At 44.8% G+C, this 23,536-nt stretch overlaps 2 protein-coding genes across 2 annotated transcripts; one reads left to right on the forward strand and one right to left on the reverse strand.

Annotated features, from left to right (window-relative positions):
* Positions 1-929: 929 nt before the first annotated feature.
* Positions 930-10,778, forward strand: LOC310812744 (X-ray repair cross-complementing protein 5-like). Its single transcript, XM_083681438.1, has 21 exons — positions 930-970; positions 1,593-1,706; positions 2,060-2,243; positions 2,863-2,911; positions 3,242-3,364; positions 3,466-3,663; positions 3,964-4,078; positions 4,357-4,495; positions 4,867-4,982; positions 5,174-5,236; positions 5,727-5,864; positions 6,181-6,271; positions 6,601-6,731; positions 7,099-7,295; positions 7,595-7,682; positions 7,806-7,875; positions 8,421-8,530; positions 9,248-9,344; positions 9,482-9,549; positions 10,042-10,116; positions 10,416-10,778. Exons 1-21 carry the CDS (start codon positions 953-955, stop codon positions 10,428-10,430), a joined length of 2,199 nt encoding a protein of 732 aa, XP_083537564.1. The 5' UTR covers positions 930-952; the 3' UTR covers positions 10,431-10,778.
* A 139-nt stretch (positions 10,779-10,917) lies between these two features.
* Positions 10,918-23,536, reverse strand: LOC310813173 (collagen alpha-2(VI) chain-like; the record flags this gene model as incomplete). Its single annotated transcript, XM_083682037.1, has 28 exons — positions 10,918-11,796; positions 12,034-12,072; positions 12,211-12,666; positions 13,205-13,357; positions 13,469-13,514; positions 13,620-13,655; positions 14,201-14,263; positions 14,709-14,807; positions 14,990-15,040; positions 15,208-15,270; positions 15,445-15,507; positions 15,891-15,953; positions 16,263-16,325; positions 16,438-16,473; positions 16,580-16,633; positions 16,918-16,980; positions 17,320-17,382; positions 17,557-17,610; positions 17,994-18,038; positions 18,172-18,198; positions 18,300-18,326; positions 18,429-18,473; positions 18,704-18,757; positions 18,846-18,911; positions 19,292-19,312; positions 19,503-20,113; positions 21,769-21,944; positions 23,478-23,536. The coding sequence occupies 28 exons, from the start codon at positions 23,534-23,536 to the stop codon at positions 11,192-11,194; spliced, it is 3,201 nt and encodes a 1,066-aa protein (XP_083538163.1). The 3' UTR covers positions 10,918-11,191.

The raw sequence follows: 23,536 nt of genomic DNA on the forward strand, positions 1-23,536 counted from the left end.
AATTACATAGAAACCACTTCGTCCAACACGTGTCAGTCAGTTACTGAAAGATGACAGAAACTGAAACAAACAAAGCGCTGTGAAATCATTGAGAAAGATAACAACAGGTGAGGTGGAGAAAAGTGGGGAGACGGGAAGCAGGGAATAAATAGTTGGAACACCTGAAGTTCAAGGACTGGAATAATAGTTAAATTCCTATTTCTTTATTTGTTTTGGGAGGAATATGTAGTTAGTAGTGACAGTAGCTCACTACACTGCTACATGGCAAAAAAAAAGTAGTTAACTACTGAAAACTACTAAGATTTGAATTTAGTTTCACTACCACCAAGATACAGCAAAATGTAGTCTAACTAATAGTTGAGTAGTGGAACTACTCCTCAACACTGAGTTTATGTTTTCATTGAAGCTAATTTGCTGTCCTATAGGTAATGAGAATCAAACTCATTGATGATATATCGGAGCTCATTTTGCATTACATACTGGAATCTATTTTTCTGGCCAAGCAACATACCACAAAATAACTAATATTTGAGAAATACAAAAACTTTTTGCGATTTTCAGCTGATAAAAAACAATAGACAATAGAAATTAATATTGCATCCAGTATGAAAAGAAAATCAGAACACGCACATTATTCATAAAGCTCTGTAGGCACCGGGGGGCGTTTGACCTACTTTCGCCGTTAATTCAGTGTCTGTCCTGTATGCAAACAAGATCATATTATCTACACCCATGGAGGTCCAATATCATCAACGTATTTGGTCGCGATCAATTCATGTACCAGCCCTTTTAAAAACCCATTGTATGATTGATCATCATAAAAAAACATGATTTTCATGGATAGGCAAAGTGGCGGAACGTTTCGTGACGGTAGGTAGGTACCATTTGTACAAATAATGATTTCGCTCCGGACTCATAATAGAGCGAAGCAAGCGCGGGGAACCAGGAAAAGATGTCGCGGTCAGGAAAGGCAAGATGCCGAATGATGATATTCACTGCTTTACAACAAGATATGCAGTTAGAGTTTATATAGTTCATCATGTTAGGACATTGATAACATAATAATGTTTGTGCCAGTGCCAAAATGTTGTTCGTTTGCAAATGTTACGTACCCAGGCCGGTTGCACATAATAACCTGACTTGAGCTACCTAACTCATTGGAAACAACAAAAAACAACTTAGTAATGATTGGAGACCATCGAGAGCCTAGCTAACTAGATCGCTGCAGACATTGTTGAACTCGATTGCCATCTGCATGACAAGTCTTGTCGGTGGGGTACAGGTCTCATGTTTGCATATAAAAGAAACATCGCAACTCGGGGCATGCAGTGACATGTCTATCTGACACACCGCCTGAAGCCTGGCTCGCTGTTTCCAAAGTAAACCGACCTCTGCCGGAGAGAAGTGGTTACTGCATCTCGCCGAACAAAAACATACACCATTGTTGAGAGTCCTTAGAATCTGACTGGAACTGTTCACTGCTGTCATCAGATGTCTCTGACTGAAGTACTGTGAGTCAGTCAGAGACGGTGTGTATGTATTCCTTATCTATTGGAATGACTGAGATAACGTTTGCTCTCTTCTTGCCGTAGTCAGCGTTAGTGCTCTGCATGGATGTGGGATTCTCCATGTCCAACTCTGCCCCAGGCCAGGAACCTCCCTTTGAGCAAGCCAAGAAAGTCATCGCAAAGTTTGTCCAGCGACAGGTAAAAACATCCTTTATTCCACGATGATGCTCTTTTCCAGATGAGTGGCGTTTTCTCCTTTCCACCCAATATACAGTACCAGTCAAAAGTTTTGACACACCTTGCCAAGAGTGTGCAAAGCTGTCATCAAAGCAAAAGGTGGCTATTTTGAAGAATCTAAAATATAACACTTTTTTTGTTTCCTACATAATTCCATGTGTTCCTTAATATTTTTGATGTCTTCAATATTAATCTACAATGTAGAAAATAATAAAAAAAAATAAAAAATAAAAACAAACCATTGAATGAGAAGGTGTCCAAACTTTTGACTGGTACTGTAACTATAATTAGGTTTCTGACTGTCTCCTGTCCAGGTGTTTGCTGAGAACAAAGATGAGTTGGGTTTGGTGCTGTTCGGCTCAGATGACACTAGGAACCCGCTGGCCAAAGACGGGCAGTACCAGAACATCTCTGTGCATCGCCACCTCATGATCCCTGACTTTGACCTGCTGGAGGAAATCCAGAACGACATCCATCCTGGGAGTCAACAAGCTGACTGTATCCTTTCACTGATCTCAGCACACTCCCTCAGCAGGCAACGCAGCTGTTTTTTTTTTTTTTAAAGGGACAGTCCCACTCTTATATTTTTACTGGATTGAGACAGTGGAGAGAGACAGGAAAGTAAGGAGGAGAGGGCATGTCAGCAGGGCATGGGCTGGATTCGAACCCAAACCGATGGGCAATGACATCTGATGACAGCAGTGAGTTGCTGCACTGTAGGCCGAGTTGCTGGACCACTGGACCACCCCAGGCCATGGTGCTAGACCACTGGACCACCCCAGGCCATGGTGCTAGACCACTGGACCACCCCAGACCATGGTGCTAGACCACTGGAACACCCCAGGCCATGGTGCTAGACCACTGGACCACCCCAGACCATGGTGCTAGACCACTGGAACATCCCAGGCCGTGGTGCTAGACCACTGGACCACCCCAGACCATGGTGCTGGACCACTGGACCCTGGTGCTGGACCACTGGACCACCTCAGGCCACAGCAGATGATAAAGCGTTTTAGCTGAGCTCTATGTTGACATTGCCTTGATGAACTGTAATGCTGTCAGGAAGCTGACTGGCGGTATATTTACCTGTTGGCTTTCTTAACAACTATCTCATCAGGGCTGGATGCGCTGGTTGTTTGCATGGACATTCTTCAAAAGGAAACACTGTAAGACTGATTCACATTACTGTCTTCTAGCTTTGGGGCATTAAAATTATTAATACCATTCGTGTACTTCAGTGAACTACTTCTCATTTTCTCAAATTAATTTGCATACAAAGTCCAAATTGTCTGTTAAAATGCTTCCTTCAAATAACATTTCTTCTTTGTGTTAAATGTCTGGAATATACAAAATGTCATGAATGTTCTTTTCCATATATGGTCGCTCTGTTCAGGCTGTGATTGATTTGTAGTGTTTATGTGACCCTTGAACCTTTGTGTGTGATTAATAATGTGAGTATATGAGTACAACCCTGACTGTTACTGATTGGTCCGTAGGGGGAAGAAATATGACCGTCTCAACATTGCTCTGCTGACTGATCTCAACACCCAGGTCAGCCCTGACCAGCTAGACGTCATCATCAGTAACCTGAAGGGAGCGGGCATCACCGTCCAGTTTATGTGTGTACATTATTTAATCGCATAATTATATCACAGAACCATAGAATATATCACATCTTGAAATGACTAGACACTGTGTGTTAACCCTTGATCTCCTCCAGCCTACCGTTCCCTGCAGATGATGATGATGATGATGATGAAGAAGAGGGTGGGGGTGGAGACGTAGGAAGCTCCAGACGCCCCCCCCGCAGAGCAGGCAAAGCCCTGTCCAAGGAGCAGCAGCACGGCCTGGAGATGATCAAGCAGGTCATGGGGTCACTGGACGAGGAAGACGGCCTGGAGGAAGTCTACACCTTCAAGTATGAAATCTTCCTGTTCAAGTCTTAACTCATTCAGTCCAGAGGGTGAATTAAGGCGCCCAAATGGTCAACATTCCCGAGTGCCGAGGGCGACTTTATTCACCGAAAATGCATCAGTGACGATGCTTCATTTCGTAGCCAATCAGAGTGTTTGTTGCTAGGTAAACACCACATAGAACACTTGGCACTCTAGGTGGGGAGTGTTCCGGAACTCTTTGGCAGTTGGTGGGTTAAAGACTGTGTTATGCTGATGCAGACAGAGGTCGGCCTGTGTGCTCACATCCATACTCTGTCCGACAGCGATGCCATAGAGAAGCTCTCCATCTTCAAGCGCATAGAGAGGAGGCCCACAGCGTGGCCCTGCCAGCTGACCATCGGCAGCGCCCTGTCCATCCGTGTCGTCGGATACAAAGCAGTGAGTGGGGAATTAGTGACCAGAGTGATGTTGTCGCTCTGTAGTTGAATGCTTTAAATAGTGCTTTTTAGTGTGCTGAACATGACCTAATCAGTAGCTCCAGATGGGTAGGAATTAGGACCAGATGGGGTGGAGGGAGAGGGCGGAGGAGGAGGGGGGGGGGGAGAGAGAGAGAGGGAGGGAGAGAGAGAGAGCGTGTGTGTGTGCGTGCGTGCGTGGGTATGTTTGCATCCAGGAGGAGAATGTTTGAATGAGGACTGTCTGACTGACTGGTGCAGGTGACAGATGAGAAGATCAAGAAGTCGTGGTCCGTGGTGGAGGCACAGTCCAACCAGAAGGAAGATGTGAAGAGAGAGACCGTCCACTATCTGGACGATGACAACGAAACAGAGGTGCCCCAGGACGACACCATCCAGGGTGAGAGACTGCAGGCAGGCAGACAGGCAGGCAGGCAGACAGGCAGACAGACAGGCAGACAGACAGGCAGACAGACAGACAGACAGACATTCACACCTGTCTAACTTGGTGATAGATAAACTTCACCTGCATCTCCCCTCGAACATACAACATATAATACCATCATGTATCTCACATACACATGCATCATCATCTGCACATTGTATTTGGTCCACATTGATAAGACACTGCCTGTAGTTGAAGATTCAGGAAATTCAGTGTAACGAAGCCCTCAACAAATCAAATAACTCGACTCGAAAAGCTCCATCGTGCAGTTTTATGAGAGGTTTGAAGTTCGCTCCTTCAGTTCAGCACCCCGTCTCTCACCCCAGGGTTCCGTTATGGCAGCGACATCGTTCCCTTCTCCAAAGTGGATCAGGACCAGATGAAGTACAAGTCAGACATGGGGAAGTGTTTCGCTGTGCTGGGCTTCTCAAAACAGAGTATGGTAATGTGGAGAATATACGAACTTGAATATGAATTTGAAATGGCAATAAAGCAGCTGTTGAAAATAAAGAAGGTATTGATTTGATGGCGAAGGCTAAATCTCAGTGTGGAACAATACAGGACGTATGTCACGGTGAGCCGAGTTGAAGTGGATTTCTCTCTAATCTTTCCACACGGTGTCTTGTGCTGCAGATACACAGACACCACTTCATGGGGAGTCAGGTCATGAAGTTGTTTCCCGCCAAGGATGACGAGGTGAGAATTAACTCACCAACTGCCAAAGAGTTCTGGAACACTCACCACCGAGAGTGTTCCAGGTGTTCTATGTGGTGTTTACCTAGCAACAACACTCTGATTGTCTACAAAATGAAGCATCATCATTTACCCATTTTTGGTGAATAAAGTCACCCTTGGCACTCTAGAATGTTGACAATTTCTGTGATTTTATTCACCCTCAGCACTGAATGAGTTAACAGATCCAGTACCAAGTCCCTGTTTGTAAACTCCTGAAAATGCATGCATTTGCATCCCTCCTTCCTTCCTCTCTTTCCTGAATAGAAGAAATCACTGATCAGACATGTGGAAAGCTGGCTTTGACCAGGCGATTCATGGGAGATCAGTGATTACTTCAAGGATGAAAAGGAGGAAGGATGCATTTATGGAGTATTTGAACAGGGCCCACGAGAAGGTTCCTGTTTTGTTTACTTAATCCTTCCTCCGATCTGTTGTCTGTGTGTGTGGCCAGCATGCAGGAGTCGCTCTCTCTTCCCTGATCCGGGCGCTGGACGAGCTGAAAATGGTGGCTATTGTCCGGTACGCGTACAACCGCATCAGTAACCCCCAAGTAGGAGCAGCCTTCCCCTGCATCAAGCAGAAGTACGAGGTGGGTCGATGTGCTATGCCAGGGGGCCGCTTAGTGGCGTAGCACACTAATGCGCTTACCACGTAATCGCAAGGTTCCTGGTTCGATTCCGACCCTCGACCTATCTTGCAAGTCATCCCTCCTCTCTCTCCCATCCTTCCTGTCAATCTCTACTGTCTCTATCCCAATAAAGCAGAAATGCCCTAAAAAAAAAAAAAAAAAAAAAAAAAAAGGTGCTATGCCAGAGATATCTGCTGTTCCATACTGTGGAATGGAGTCAACGCGTCCTCGGCAGAAAGGAGCTAGCTAACTAATTCTTAACCGTCTTGGTTTTTAGTGTCTGATGTACGTTCAGCTGCCCTTCATGGAAGATCTCCGACAGTTTAAGTTCCCGTCTCTGGAGAACAACAAGAAGTTCACCCCCACAGGTACGGGTGGGGTGGGGGGGGGGGGGGGGGGGGGTGACTGCCAACGGCCCCTGGTCCCGAGCATTGATTACTTTTTCTCATGATGACTGATGGATAGATGATTCACTTACATAAACAAATGTGTTAGTTGTAAGTTGCTTTGGATAAAGGCGTCTGATAAATACCATGAATGTAAATGTATGGTACAGTAAACTACCACTCAAATAGGGTGCATCTTAAGACACAACATTATGCTGCTGTAGAAACACAGTACATCACTTCTGGACAGGGCAAGGCAGGAGATACGAAACAGATGTCCAGTGTTTGTTTGTGTGTGTTTCTGTTTCCAGAGGCTCAGCTGTCCTCCGTGGACTCTCTCATTGACTCCATGATGCTGGTAGAGGAGGATGAGAACGGAGACAAGGAGGACATCTTCAAGGTCCACAACATCCCCAACCCTGCCTTCCAAAGACTCTTCCAGGTAGGTGGTCCTCATCGTAGAAGCTCATCGTCTGCTGTTGAACTTCAGTTAACCTCCATAACGTCTCACTGTCTGTCAAAAAAAAAAAATCTATTTCACTTTTCCGCTGTCATGGAGAGATGAAAAGCTCCTGTAGTGACGAGTTATTTTTCTTATTCTTCTTCTGTTTCAATAAGCGCTTTGAAGCCTTCGACAAACAGCCAATGTATTTACACACAGAGTCCAACAACCTCCTGTCTAGAGGCATACATCCATAGTCCTTTGTACCAAATCTCATTCCACTTTTCCTCCAATTACTAATTTCTTACCTCTCCTTCTTCTCCTTCTCTGACTCCTACTTACAACCTTCCCCCGTCCCCATCCTTAGTGCCTGCACCATCGGGGGGTGAACCCCTCCTCCCCCCTCCCCCCCATGGAGCCGTGGCTGAAGGCAGCTCTGGAGCGCCCCCTGGCGGTGAGCGCCCGCTGCCAGGCCCCCATACAGGACCTGAAGAGCAAGTTCCCTCTGAAGGAGGTAGTGAAGAAGAAGGAGCTGAAGACCAGTGCTCAGATGTTTGGGAATGGGTAAGACTCAAGCGGAGGAGACAGGAGCCTTGTTGTGTTTGAACAATATATGTATATATGCCATTTAGCTGACGCTTTTATCCAAAGCGACTTACATTGCAGTGAGTGCATACATTTCAGTATATATGGTCCCGGCAGGAATCGAATTTCAGTCACTTTGTCGATGCTACACCTGAGAGAGGCTGGGAACCAGTAGTTTTATTACAGCTGTGCTGTGAAGACTCTTGTTGTAGGAATAGACCCGTTTTTAGTACTTGTATGGGAAATGGCCCACTACACATCTTCTCTATGCTCCACAGCAATGAGGAGCCTGGTGCCAAGAAGGCCAAAGTGGACGAGGATGAAGAATTCAACTTTGCAGACATCTCAGCGGGCGTCATCGACTCGGTGAGAGACAGAAGTCATTGGAGAAGCGTATCGCTCCTAGCGTTGTAATAAGGACCATGACTGAGTCAGCCCAGGTTATAACAGATGTTATAATACATTTCTACATATTTGCTCTTCTAATAGGTGGGTAGTGTCGATCCAGCGCGGGACTTCCGCGCCCTGATTCGACAGAAGAGTCTTCCTTTTGGAGAAGGTGAGATCAGATGACGACTGTCTGGTTCTTGTAGGAGAAGAAGAAGAAGAAGACAGTTTATTTGGCCATGCAATCAATTCTCATCAATTGTAGGAATGTGATATGTGCACCCCCCCCCCCCCCCCCCCCCCAAAGGAGAACAGAGCTCTGGGCTCTGGGCACAGGGCAGCCATATTCGGCAAACACTCCTATTGAAGAGCCGACTGCAGTCTCAGTACCAAAAATAAATGCATGCACCCTATCCAACAGAATAATATTATCACAATGTCTAATATGTAAGGGATAATGTTCATAGAATATCAATTAGGCTACAAAATAACCGACAGGGGGCACATAGCTGTTAAAAGTTTGGGAACCACTGCTCTAGGCTACCTGCCGCCTGCTGTCCGTCCTACAGTTCCTCATAGGTGTTGAATAATGTTGAGTATCCTGTCTTGTTACTGTCCTGACCCCCTGTTTGTCCTACGGTTCCTCATAGGTGTTGAATAATGTTGAGTATCCTGTCTTGTTACTGTCCTGACCCCCCGTTTGTCTCCTCCACACAGTCTGTCAACAGCTGACTCGCAGGATCGAGCAGTTGCTCAGCAACAAGAGCGCCCACTACTACATGAAGTGCATCTCCTGTGTCCAGGCCTTCAGAGAGCAGTCTGTCAAGGTGGCCATTCAGTACAACCAATTGATTGCTTTTCTCATGTGATTCCCTTCCTAGTGAGTAAAAGGCAACAACAGAGAAGTGGTTCATGCAGTTGTAGGTTAGTTGTTAGTTGTAGGTTCATGTAGTTGTAGGTTAGTTGTAGTTGTAGGTTCATGTAGTTGTAGGTTAGTTGTAGTTGTAGGTTCATGCAGTTGTAGGTTAGTTGTAGTTGTAGGTTCATGTAGTTGTAGGTTAGTTGTAGTTGTAGGTTCATGCAGTTGTAGGCTATTATCTTTCTCGCTCCGATGCTTGCGGGCGAGGCTGTTCACACAGTAGCTCTCCTTCTTTAAAGCTTTTCCAACCAATATACAGTATCGGTATTGTATTTAAAAAAAAAAAAAAAAAAAAAGTTAAACTGATATTGATGTGGATTTTCCGTGTCAGTGTCCACCACTAAGTCTGGTTTATATGTGTGTGTACGGAAGCGTGTGAGAGAGATTTGACAGTTGTGAACGTTTATTTTCCTGAATGTGATACTGAGTGTACCATGCCTGTACTGATGCAGGTTGGTGCTCCTCTGTGGCTCAGTTGGTTGAGCACGGCGCTAACAACGCTTAGGTTGTGGGTTCGATTCCTGCTGGGACCATATATGCTGAAAAATATATGCACTCACTGCAATGTAAGTCGCTTTGGATAAAAGCGTCAGCTAAATGGCAGATATTATATATATGTATATAGGTTGAGAAGGCTGATTTATACAACAGCTACATGCAGTCCCTGAAGAGGAGCGTCCCGGACAGAGGGCTTCAGGACTTCTGGGATCTGCTTGTCCAAGGTACGACAGGGCATCATCCCGGCCCTTTTTCTTGACCATGTGACCGGGCCCCTGAGAAAACTCAAGGCCTGAATGTCCGGTACAGAAACCATGCGGTATCTGTGACCAGGGCATTAATTGTGGGTTTTGATTGACAGATGCCCTTACGTTGATCAGCAAGGACGAGGTAGATGGAAGCACTGTATCCAAACAAGAGGCGAATCAGGTAGGCCAACTCCCCCCTCAAACTAAAGGAAACTGTACCCTGTCAGTATGCGTGTACAGTTGGGTTGTGCAGGTATAAGGTATTACCAGGTGAATAAGGTATTAAGCTTATACTGTCCACACCGTCTCCACCTGTATTTTGTCATTATTATACCCACCAACATTTGTTTAATAAACATCGTCCAAATTAAACTTGCACACAAGCATCACAACGTGTGATCAATAACTCTTCTCTGAGGGCAAGGGTTGGAGGAGGTCATAATTCTAACTTTTGGGCTGGTATCGATGGCCAGAGAGAGAAACTACTTGCTGTAGATTTGCTACAAGTTCCAGTCACGTTGAAAGTATGCTAAAAGCTATTATCGTACGCCGGAATCTTTTGGAGGGAAGGTATACCGGTTTAGGAACTTCAACACCGACCCAAGCCTCGTGTACAGAATGTGATCTTGGTCAGTTTTCCTCGGTCCTGACTGAAACCTGGTTATTTCCTCAGTTCCTGGTTACAGAGGAAAAGCAGGAGGCAGCAGCAGCACCGGTGGTGGAGGATGCCGGAGATGTGGATGACTTGGTGAGTGTTCCTCTCACACAGCTGTCTGTACTCTAGGGGGTGCTGTTCCTCACTCACGAGAGAAGAAAAGCTCAGTACATGTATTTACATTTGTAGTAAGTACAGTAAGAGTGTGTGTATGTGTGTATCCGTGTGTGTGTGTGTGTGTGTGTGTGTGTGTGTCCTTGTGTCCTCCATGCTCCTCATTGATGAGAAGAAAAGCTCAATTGATGTGTTTACACTTGCGTGGAGGGTGAGGATGTGTGTGGGCGTGTGGAAACAACGAGGCCTAACATCTTCATTCCCACGTCTCTGTGCAGTTTGACATGATGTGAGGAGGGAGGCGGCGCTGAGGTGGCGGCCGGTCAACGTGGAGGCGGGAGAGGAATGACAGGAATGCGGCGAGGGAACCGGACCAAACAGATACAGGACCGCCGTCCGCTGCTCTGCTATACAGAGCTTAAAAAAACTAAAAATAGAATATCACGTAGGAACAATTCTTAGTCGATGACGTTACTGTTTTAATTAATGTGACAGTCCCGAGTAAAGCCTGAGGCTCTACATGTGGTCTTTGAAACATTTGAACCCACAATCTTGGCAGTGGCTCAGTAATTTTTCATGTGGTGTCTTTTAGTTGTGAAGAGCCGCTCCTGTTTATCGTGAAAATAAACAGTGGAGTCAGAGTTGAGAGCACTGGAAGACTTTGTTAAATGTTTGTTTAAATGTTTTGCCTGAAGTTTGTCTACTGTTTAACCTCATGCTCTTAGTCCAAATTGTCTCTGTCAAGCCAATCAAATGTGTTGTGTCATTTCTGAGGATTTCAAATACTGAACTACAATTCTTTAATAAGCATACAAAAGCAGGATTTCAAGATGGCGCCTGTGAACCTAAAACCCTTTGACACTTGACCCAGCAGAGAACAGCACCAAATACGTCCAACAAAAACAGCTGCAAACAGTATTTCTTCAATGGATCATTGTTGTATAATCTTACATCCAAGTTTCATGTGAATTCATTGCTCACAATGGCCCAAGTAATGATGATTTTATCCCATGCACTAAGATTATGTTCAGTCCACAGTATGTGAAAATCCTCCCTAACATACCCACTGAATGAAACGATTAAAGGATCTGGATCTGGAGAGGTCGGAGAAGTCTTTAACTCTGAAAATGGCTTCTCGGTCCCCCATGGCCAGCTTGACCAGGACGTCCTGGTTGACATCGGGTCCCGTGGCGATCACCGTGGAAACGGCCTGTTCCCTGCGCATGTCGCCGATGGCCTCGTCCAGGCTGCTGTTGCCGGCGGTGACGCCGTCGGTGATGAAGACGAAGGAGACCTCGGCGTTGCGTCTCACCTGGCGAACGCCGCGGCTCTTCACCAGGTTGCTGATGGCATAGGTGATGGCGGGAGCCACGCTGGAGGAGGAGTCCAGGTAGGACATGCGCGCCAGGCCGTCAGAGATGACGGACAGGTCGTGGGTGAGAGGGAAGGTCACGCTGTGTTCGTTCTCGCTGCCGTACTGCAGCATCGCCATGCGGGCTCGCAAGCGGTCGTTCTTGCTGCGCGCCAACGTCAGGCTCCGCGCCACGCTCTCCACAAACTCACGGGCGCGCCGGAAGTTCTCCGCCCCGAGGCGCTCTGAGCCATCCAGCATGAGGATTAGGTCCACGGGCCGCTGGGCACACTTGGCCACGTCTGGTTCTGGAAGCCAATGTCAAAAGAAAGTTCACTCAAGACTGTATATTCACTGACTATATTTACTCAGGCTGTATATTTACTCAGACTGTGTGTTCCGTCATACTGTGTGTTCAAGAACACGGTACACAGTGTGTTCTCGGTGAAACCTTATGGTTGTCGGTCATGTGTCACTCAGATGAGGGAGGGAGGCATCATGTGCGTTGTGCAAAGACAAGGTGGTAACAGTAAAGAGAATGATACCTGATTTGCAGGGCAGGTCAGGACACACAATAACAGGTTCTAGAAGAGAAACACAAACTGTCATCATCATGGTGCTCCACCGTAGCTCACAAACGATGAACTAGTTCAAAGACGTTACTGAAGCACACGCAAATGATCTCCAAGCCAACATAACACAGGACGTCACCAGAGGCTCACCGGGGCAGAGTACCGTCTCCATCCTGTCTATGAACTCCTCGGCCACCAGGTCAGCGAAGCGTCTCATGACGGTCGCCTTCCCCGGCCGGTTGCAGGCGATGGACTCCATGCTCTCGTGCTTGTCCGTCTGGCCGAACATGTCCCCGATGCCAATGGCGTTCACGTCCACGCCGGCGTCGTTGCACAGGTACGTGAGCAGGGTGTCGTCGTCCCGCGGGTCGAAGCGTCCGTCCGTGATGACCACCACCGAGACCTTGGCACCGGAGCGGCGGTTGTCCCTGATCAGGTGGTCGTAGGCGAACCTCAGGGCGGAGGGCGTCCAGGTGCCTCCGGCGATCCACTGCAGGTTCTTCACAGCCTTTTTGAAGGCGGACATGGAGTCGATTTTGGGGTCGTTGAGTTCAATGGCCTCGAAGGTCCCGTTGTGACTGTACTGGATGACTCCCACTCGGGTCCCTGGGGAGAGAGAAGTTGAGTTGGAACACATAAATAATGTTTGTATGCCAGAAAACTATGAATAAAGTCTATAAATCATGTGAAGCAGGGGAGGCTCGTGGAGGCAGAAATCGGAGGACGGGGGCTCATTGTAAAGCCTAGAACGGAATGAGGAATGGTATCAAACAACACGTTACAGGCATCCCAATGAGCGTGTTCTCAGATTTCTACCTCCACTGATGTAAAGTGATCATATTGGTGATCCATGAACTATAATTTATGTGGCCTGGGGTGGTCCAGTGGTCCAGCACCATGGCCTGGGGTGGTCCAGTGGTCCAGCACCATGGCCTGGGGTGGTCCAGTGGTCTAGCACCATGATCTACAGTGTACAGTGCACACACATGCCCATGTTGGAATGGGTTTGAATCCGGCCCATGCCCTGCTGACATGCCCTCTCCCCCTTACCTTCAAATCAAATGTTTATTTCCTGACACCACACTGTCTCTATCCAATGAAATCCAGTACTTTGAAAAAGACAGTTGATGTTTGTGTACTGCACCCGTGTCTGACGTGGGGTCCTTGGCCATGGAGCCCAGTCTGTTAATGGTGTTGACCACAAAGTTCTTCTCCAAGGTGAAGTTGGTCAGCCCAATGCTCTCAGAGCTGTCAATCACAAACACGATGTCCAGAGCTCCACACCGCTTCTCACAGTCTGGTGAACAACAACAACAACAACAACAACAGGATCGACATAGAAGACTCCTAGTTAAGTTTTACAGTATCCATCTTTGCGAATTCATCAAAAAGAACTAATATTGCTTACCACAACAACCACATGATTCTCTGATGTAGGTCATGACATCACATTCCTAAACGGGTCAAAGGGCATACAGGTCAATATCATCATTACCGTCACATTCCAGCCATAAAAAGGGTTGAAAACTCTCACAGAGCAAAGAGTAAAGAGTACCCACTGTCAGGCCGGGGTCTCCCTCTGGTCCAGGGTCACCCTAGTGGTGGGTGAGAGTTACTGCAGTGAGAGTAGTATGGTTTCTGCTGACGCTACTCTAACTGATTTATAGCTATGAATATACACATGTTATAGTGTTCAATAATTACATTTATAGATATACAGGACCAGTCAACAGTTTGGACACACCTTCTCATTCAATGGTTTTTCTTTATTTTTTTTAAATTATTTTCTACATTGTAGATTAATATTGAAGACATCAACACTATGAAGGAACACATATGGAATTATGTAGTAAACAAAAAAGTGTTAAACAAACCAGAATATGTTATATATTTTAGATTCTTCAAAGTAGCCACCTTTTGCTTTGATGACAGCTTTGCACACTCTTGGCAAGGTGTGTCCAAACTTTTGACTGGTACTGTATATATACACTTTATTGCAGTGAGAGGAGTCATGAGTCTGCTGATGTGAAGCAGACTACTGATTTATGGCTATAAACCTACTATAAACCTACTATTTATGACTAGACACCTACTACTACGGTTTGAGTGACCTCGTCCCTCAGTGTCCTGTGGTACTTACATCAGTCCCCGGGTCACCTCTGGGGCCCCTCCTCCCAGCCTCTCCGTTTGGCCCCTCCTCCCCCTGGACAGAAAATAGAGTTGTTCCTCAGTAACAATGACTAATTTCTCTAGAAGACTGGCTCTGTTTCAGGATCCTCTTTGGCATGCAGCTTAGGCCGCACAGCCAGTTCCCTGCTTCAGACCTCTGCACCCACTCCTACCAGAACTTCAAATGAAACAAGTAAAAAGTTAAATAAAGAAAACGTTTCCTTCCTTTCTCCAGCACTGTGACTGCTGACGCCACTTGTTCTTATCACAGGTTTTACTGACGATGACTGTTGCATAGTTGATTCACTTGCTAGCACAAATGTACTTATTGTCAGTCGCTTTGGATAAAAGCGTCGGCTTAATGACTTAAATGTAGAAATGTAAATGTAAGAGCAGTATGCATAATGGAACATGGTCTTCTACTACATGATTCACTCTGTTGGATGAAGAAAGTGGTCTTCAGCTACGATAGAACTCACAGGTTCTCCCGATGTTCCTTTAGTCCCTGGCACTCCTTTTTGTCCGCAGCCCCCCCTGCCTCCCCTGGGCCCCGCTCCACCCTGCTCTCCTCTGTCCCCCTAGACACAAGTTATAACAATGTTACTATCATTAATAACACAGAGGAGCGTGGTTGATTATGGTTGATAGACAACCATGAAGGATATACTGTAGCCACGTTACATTACAACACAACACAACCACACCGCAGACATGTTACTTGATGCAAATAATGGTGGCAAAGTGAGCTCTCATACGGTACCGTGGGTCCCCTTCGTCCTGGGTAGCTAAATCCATCTCTTCCCTGATCGCCCTTGAGTCACAAAGAAGAAAAGAAAAGATGAATCCCATTTTTGTGGATGTCTGAGGTAATCATTTCCATGTAATAACCTGTACTAACCTTCAGATAAGTGTATAGGTTATTACATGGAGATTAAGACACTATGGAGCTATTTTGATCAGTAAAAGCAATGTACCAACCAAAGGTCCGGGAGGGCCGGGATCGCCTCTCTGTCCAGCATCGCCGAGTTCTCCTCCAGTACCCTACAACACAGAGGGACGCTGTGCACGTTTACCTCAGATACACCCCTCTGTTTAATACACTCAGTCTAGTCTCTCCTAAATCAGTGGAATGATTTGACGAAAATGAGGACATGGGACACCTGCAGTCTTGGTCTTACTAAACAACAGTTACATCAGCAGGACGTGTCATATTACATTTGCCCCAGGTGGTCCTTGGTCTCCTGGGTGGCCTCTTGGGCCTGGCAACCCGTTGTCTCCCTTGAAGCAGAGAGAGGATACACACACACACACACACACACACACACACACACACAGACAAAACACATCATTACTGATGTTGGCTTCACTTTAACCCAAGCTCTCATTCCTATTCTCACATTCCTAACCTATCTCTGATCAGAATGGCGATCCCAGACTACAAACATTCTTCCATTTCCTTGTTTCTGTAATGTTTTGTCTGCCAATAAGAAACTGTGGTTGAATTATTTGGCAGCACAAGGGCTCTCCAGGGGTAAAACTAAGAACAGTTTATCTTAGGTAATGGATAAACCTACAGTGTTGTCTCTGTATCCATGGGTAAGTGCTGCTGACTTATTCTCCCAGTATGCTGCAGTACATACTGTAAATATACGCCCCCTCACCTTAGATCCTTTGAATCCAGTGTCCCCGAAATTCCCCCTCTCTCCCTCCGGGCCTCCTTCCCCCTGGGAATTTAATGGATTTTAATGTCAAAGTTTGGTACAACATCATTTATCATCCGCAAATATGTATGCAAGCAGCACTTATCTGTAGTTCTTCTTCTCGACATCTGCATTATGTCAACAACATGGCTGTGGAATAAGCTGGAACTAGGACAGACTGCATCAGCGGTCAGACTGGGCCAACAGAGGACGTGATGCGTGGGGCTCAGGTGTGGGGGTGGGAGTGTGGGGGTGGGGGTGGGAGTGTGGGGGTGGGGGTGGGGGTGGGGGTGGGAGTGTGGGGGTGGGGGTGGTAGTGGGGCTCTGAGCTACCTTCTCTCCATTTCGTCCTTTACGTCCAGGTTTTCCCGTGGGTCCGGAGTCTCCTCTTCTCCCCTAATGACATACACGTACCGGTTCTGTATCAGCTGACTGAATGAAGGCAAAATGGTTGGATTGAAAATGTGAACTTAGCATTGCCATAATGTATCAACTCAAGTCAGCATACAGGTTCGCCTTTTGGTCCATGTCCCCCATTTTCCCCCTGCAAGAATTGAACAAAATCAAGTAGTTTAGAACTCTTGAATAAAAACAAAAATACTGATAATGACAGAGTGACAACATTTATCACAATTATACATGTCACATACTGTTAATCCTTTTGTTCCTGGTGTCCCAGGACTACCAGGACTTCCTTTCTCACCCTAGGAAAGGGACAATAACAATAAGAACAGCAACAACAACAACAACAACAACAACAGACTCTTAATCTCATGTAAGCGATAAAACAAACATACAGTATATACATTAATTCCAATTTTCACAATGAAATCAAAAATCAAGGTTTATATCTAAGGTCAGTCGAGGTCATTCAAGAGTGCGATTTCTCTGCTATTTTGGGACACGTACGTACATATTGTTTACAGTGTACATCAAACAGAGAATCCTACTCAGCTGATCAATATTCTGTGTTGTCATTCTAATGTACCTTGGGTCCAGGCTCTCCGTTCGGGCCTGGGGGCCCTGATCTCCCATTGCGACCTGGATCTCCCTGAAATGGACAATGTCCATCATTCATCTAACACAGCTATTCATCACACACTGTTTACACATCGTACAGGATTCGCTGCGGGGGGCTCAGTTAGAAGGTAGTGTCAAATCATAATCAAATTGGATTTGGTCATTTACACAATATACAGGACGCGATGTAATGAAATGCTTTAGGGTAAGCAACTCCTCAACAACGCAACAATCAAACAATATCAATATCAATTTGCGGTGCAATGTGTATAACAAAATGAGGAAACTAATGAGGAAAATAATATCAAAATGAGGAAACAATAATAATAGCAAAAACAATGGCATAAAGTGTAAAGTGTCAGATACAGACCTTCTCTCCACCGGCACCAGGCAGTCCACTGGCCCCAGCCTCTCCTGAGAAACCCTCTCGTCCCTTTCAGGACACACACCACCATTAAGAGGAACATGTTACATGGCTTTGCAAGGAAATCTAGTCGTTGAAAAACCAACAGAATTCCCTTAAAGAGATGTGTGTATGTTGCTGGTGAAACACATGTTGTACCAGTGCAGTACTGGAGCAAATGAATCATATCAAAGTTTCACTTACCTTGTCACCCGGGTCACCCTTACAACCAGGAGCTCCAATTCGACCAAATTTACCCTGTTATTTTCCATAGTAGAACAGTCATATTAGTATTAACATGAGAGTAACCCTCTCACATAACAGATAATGTTTTTAGCCTGAATGAAGAATACTCCCCTATGAAATCAAATCAAATCAAAGTCAAATTTCATTTGTCACGTACATCGCATATAGCCCTAATAGAGATTTAAATAAAGCTTTAAAACAGTGACAGTAGTCGTGCATAAGGGTGTAGTGTAAGCAGCAGCAGTAATGACTGTAATAATAACAATAATAATACAATGTCAAGTGTATGTAGCGGCGATGATTTACAGTAATAGTGCAAATGAATGGTGCAATGAATGTAGTAGCAATAATTGTCAGTAGTCAATAAGAAGAATTAAACCAGAGATTGGACTCACCTTCTGACCATCAGTTCCATTTCTGCTAGAAAGTCCAATCACGCCCTGATCAATGAGAGATTCAACGTTAACAACAATGTTTTTTTCGTAAATGTTCAAGGCAAACATTTCGCAAGCAATCTTACTTAATACATTGTACCGTATAGTGCACCCACAATATGTCAGAATGAATATTTACCTTCTGTCCGTCTGATCCACGTCCACCCTGCGAAAACGGTAAAATACATTAATCAAAGCGAACATGGTGTGACACGTATCAATTCCTCAGGTAGTATAATAAGATAGAAGAACATTTAGTTTTCTCACCTTTTCACCTGTGGGACCAATCTCCCCCTAAACCAAAGCATAGAACGTTCAGTAAAAGGGGCAAAAAGGTGGTGGATTGACAACATGTTGGTAGGGAGGACGATCGATAGATTTCAATAACACACAAACCTTTTGACCGGGGCGACCAATCGGACCTTCCACACCAAGGTCACCCTGCAGCAAAACGTAATGACAACATCCTCATTATGGTACATCCCTTCACAGAAACAATTATACAACCTTCATTATTGACAATCACTTACAAATGTTTAAAATGCATTAAGCATTATGCTTTATGAATACTTATTATGTTTAATTGATTACTACATAAAAACTATAACTATGTGTAATCAATACTCCCTGTTACTCCTTTGCAGGTGTGTGAGGTCAGAAAAGCAGCCTACCTGGAGGCCTTTAGCACCTTTAGGCCCACGATGGCCGCCTCCTCCTTTAGCGCCCTACAATGAACAGATAAATGAACATCAAACACAAAGGGTTGATTCTGACAAAAACAACAGTGAATCTGTCTTTGGTTAGGATGCTCACCTTGGTTCCTGGGTGGCCCTTTGGACCAGGGTTGCCCTCCTCCTCAACACATGACATCTTGTAACACTGCATAACGGACAACATGAAGGTGAACACGGGGTCAAAGGTCAACACGGGGTGAAAGCATTATCCACTGTGTGAGAAATGGTGATATGAGGTTGTGGGAGTGTGTAATAATAATATATATATATATATATTTTTTTTTTTTTTTTTTTTTACTATACCATCAATGAAAAAAAAAAAAAAGAAATTTAAAGCTGTGATCTGGAATCCACACAACAACAAAGCAGGCTCCCCGCCACATTGTTGGCATACAGCTGAGGGACTGGACTGGAGAAATGTAACCACTCTCAATTTCATAGATAGCTATGGATGCAAGGAGTTATTGATGTAAAAACGATGTTGAATTGCGTATTTCCACTCCATCCCCCAAAACAACAACTTACCTTCAGATAGGCTTGATATTTCTGTGAAGAGAAAACAAACAAACAACAAGAATTATGATATAACAACTCAAACTTGGGAGAGGGAACAAAGACTAGCTAGGGAAATAAACAACTTAATCTAATCTAATCTTCTAGTACTAAAATACATCATAAAAACATGCTTCTGGCAAGAATACTGAAAGACGGGTCAAAACCCTTCCAAGACGGTCACCATTGCTTTGATGATACGATCGATGGATGAGGTCATTATCTTCGGGTGTCGGGTGTCCGCGATGTTGACAGCCAAGTAGTCGCTGCGATAGACCTCGACAGGGGAGTTGGCAATCTCCCTCAGTCCTGTCTCGTCTATGTTCTCGGACGCCGCCACCGAGAACACCTGGATGCCGTGGTCTCTGGCCTTCTCCGCAGACACCCTGATCCCTCCGCACGGGCTGCCCGTCACGTGGCCGTCCGTGATCACCACGGAGAAGAGCACGGCCTGCTGCCCGGCGTAGTAGCGACTCAGCTCGTGGGTCATGTTGCCGAGGGCGCAGTCGATGTATGTTCCTTTGCCCAAGTACTTGATCCTACTCAGGCTCCTGATGAAGTTCTCTCTGGTGGAGATCTGGCTGAAGACCTCATGGCTTTGGGAGAAGTGGAGTCCACCCAGGGACCAGGAGATGTGGACATCGCCTTTGTAGTCCTCATCGCTGAGCTTCTCGGCGAAGATCTTGGTGAATTCTTTGACGCTCTCCACCAAGGCGCCAGGGGGGGGCTCTTGCAAGGCGATGGTCTCCGACGTGTCGATGACAAAGTACAGTTTGATAGGACAATCAATTATCTCTGCAACAAACAGACAAATACATTATTTACATGATGCACGTTTACACACTTACTTATGAGTCACACATATGTTGCCATATTCATGCATATACTCCCCCCCTCCACACACACACACACACACACACACACACACACACACACACACACACACACACAATTTGAGAAAAAAGAAACGCAAAGGCAGAAATGTGACCATGGCAAACAAGTTGAAATAACAACAAAAAAAAACAAGCGTTTGTCAAAACCACGAAGAAACGAGATGGGAACTGCCCCCCCTCTGTGTAAAAAAAACAACATCATGAGCCTATGAAAACAATATTTGCAGACAGTGTATTTCTCTTAATTCAGTCATGTAAAATGTATGACATACCTCAGACTGTCCCTCTGGACTCTCTGCTTCTAATAAGCTACTCCCCAAAATCTTTCTGATTTACATCCTTAGCGCACATTTTCAAGTTATTTATCGGAATTCTCTATTAGTCAAGTCAGGTGCAGGTGAAGAGGGCATGTGAGATAGGCAGGATAGACAGCAGCATCCTAGTTTCTCCTGTACTTAACTACTTTCTTTTGCCATGTAGCGGTGTAGTAAGCTACTGTCACTACTCACTACATTTTTCCAAAAAAAGAAAAAAAAAAGAAAAAAAACAGTGCCTCAAGGGTAGCTTTGGTGTAGTTCAACTTCTTTCCTTAAAGTAAAGTAATTGGTAATCTAGTTAGATAGATGTTCAGAGTAGCTTCCCCAACACTGACGGTAGGGCTGTTGAAACAGCAAGGTTCATTTAGAAACAGCCCCTGTGTCTATGGTCTTCTGAAAGGTCAAGTAGCCTACAGTCGATTGTGTGCGGAATCTGTCGAGGCCCATCGACAAAGTGACGATGCTATTTTATTCCGAGACGCAACGGTAACCACAGCTGGTGAAGTTTACCGTCACTTAGCGGCTACTGGTAACTCTATAGGGCAGGATCAACAACCGAGAGAATTATAAAAGGAAGAGAAATTAAAACATGCTTACAAATGTTGTTGAAAACTAAGTAGAATTGCATGAAATGCACTTACAGAATACCAGACAGGTTTTTGAAAAGCCTCCACAAATAACGCACTTCAGCCCGTTGAAACAGCCAGGTGGACAAATGAACACCAAATAAATAGTCATGTAAAAAAAACAACTAGAATTGTATGTAATGCATTCCTAAAAGGCCAAATTTTGCTGGACACACGTCATTGTTGTCATATCAAACTGTGTACAATTGCAGGAAAATCGTTTTGAAATGTACTCTTTTTTTCACAGGAATGACCCGCATTCTTACAACATTAAAAACATTAAAAACTATGAACATACCAAAGCCTATCCTCTTGATCATGTTTAGACAATATTTAGATATCTATTTAACTTTCAAACACTTTTAAAGGGACACCTCAGAGGGGAAAAAAGGGGCCTTTCTTTAACCTCATATGCATTATGTGAAAAACACGTGTTTGATACCATTCCTGATTCCATTCCATGCATTACCAGGAGCCCTTCCTCCGATTTCTACCTCCGCCAGCCTCCCCTGACACATAGACACTGGTATGGTACTGGAGGTAATATAAACACATTGTAAAGTGTCCCTCTAAAGATCAGGGATCATGGCCAGGGCTATGAGTATATCACTTACTGGTACAACCTGGGTTAGGAGTAGGTCGCGGGGTAGGTCGCGGGATTGGTCGCGGGGTAGGTCGCGGTAACGGTCGCGGTAACGGTCGTGGGCCTTGAGGTGTAATGTTCTGTAGCAGGGCTCCTTGGAGGAGGCACAGGAAAACAGCTGCTGATTTCATGGCCATGTTCTCTCTCCTGAGAAATAAGGACAGTCATGTTAATATTGTTGGGTATACTATTACTATTATACTATAAACTTATTGGGGGATGTGTCCCTATCCGGTGTGTGCTCAGTACCCTGGTTGACATACTAATGGCTTGTGTCTTGCTCTACATTGCGGTGGTAGTACATTGTTATTATCAGTAAACTGGAGATAAACAGGGAGACGGGTTGTTGTGCCTATCCTTCGCCTCCTGTGAGTATTCGTATATCAAAACATGAAGATCTTTATTGCTATTTGGATAAAGCTACTTTGCTAGGCTACAGTATACGAGAAGAATAACTCATCATTATCATAACCCACAGCACAACAATCTCATCTAACCCCAGGTTCTCCAGCAAGCAGGAAAAAGCTGTCAAACAATACAAATGAGTCTGTACAGAGGAGACATCTCCAAGTAGGGCTAGGAATGCTTGCAGCCATCCCCACTGTACAACATGAATATATATTTCAGTTAAAAACCAAGCAACCCTGAAATATATATATATAAAAAAAAAAAAAAAAAAACATACCATGAATTTGAGTATATAATGATTTGACTAGGATTAAAGAATCCAATTTATCTAGAGGTAGAAACTGAAAAACGAATCAATGAAAATGTGCACTTGCTTGAGACGAGTTTGGTCAGTTTATTACTGTTTAATTGTTGATGGGAAAACTGACCATGCCTAACATTGCATGTTAGAACAACCAGAACGGCCAATAACTAGTTTAAGTAATTATATACTATCTGTGTGTGAAGCAAAACCATACTTATTCCCTATGTAATTTTGTATTACAATATTTGCTTGAATTTCGAATACAACCTTTAAAAGGCAAAAACCACAGTAAATCAATAAACCTACAAGTGATGTGAAAGCTGATTACTGACCCATACTGAAAAGCAAGAGGCGAAAAAGAAACACTCACACTCACCAAAAAAGAAACACTCACCTCAATCATAAAAAGAGATGCGAAAACACACTTTCTATTTAGTTTCCAAATTCTACAGGCTTACAGGTCGAACATTTCTAATGTCCCCGAAGATATCATATCAGACTGCGAAAAAATCGGAGCTTTCATCCAGACTTGTGCATCGTCCCGGAGTGAGTAATTTCCACACAGACTTATAGGGTCCAATAGAAAGCATGAATAATGATTGAAAAGTGTGTGTGTGTGTGTGTGTGTGTGTATCTGCGTATGCGTTTTTCTTCTTTTTATTTACCAGTTGTTAAACATCTATTTTATTATTTACATTTTTGAAGAAGAAAAAAAATATATTATATATGATAAAATATGTAGTTGTATACTCCAACCTGCGGGTGGCAGCACGACGCGTCCATGTTGGAAATCACTTAAAGAGCAGGCGAAGAAGTAGAAGAAGAGGAAGAAGAACACATATCTTGTGAGCGTGTCTTTTTGGAGTTGTTATTCCTGTACTGAACTGCACTGTTTTGACATTGTTCCGACCGAAAAAGGTCAAAACAAAACCGAGCTGCTTGTCTGAGAGGCTGTCCTGTCTACCGACCATTGCTCGTCTGAGAATCCGTCCTGGTTCCCCACTCCTCTGCTTGTCGAATCCGTCAT

The sequence above is a fragment of the Argentina silus genome (genome assembly GCF_951799395.1).
Source record: "Argentina silus genome assembly, chromosome: 12".
In the NCBI taxonomy this organism is placed as follows: Eukaryota; Metazoa; Chordata; class Actinopteri; order Argentiniformes; family Argentinidae; genus Argentina; species Argentina silus.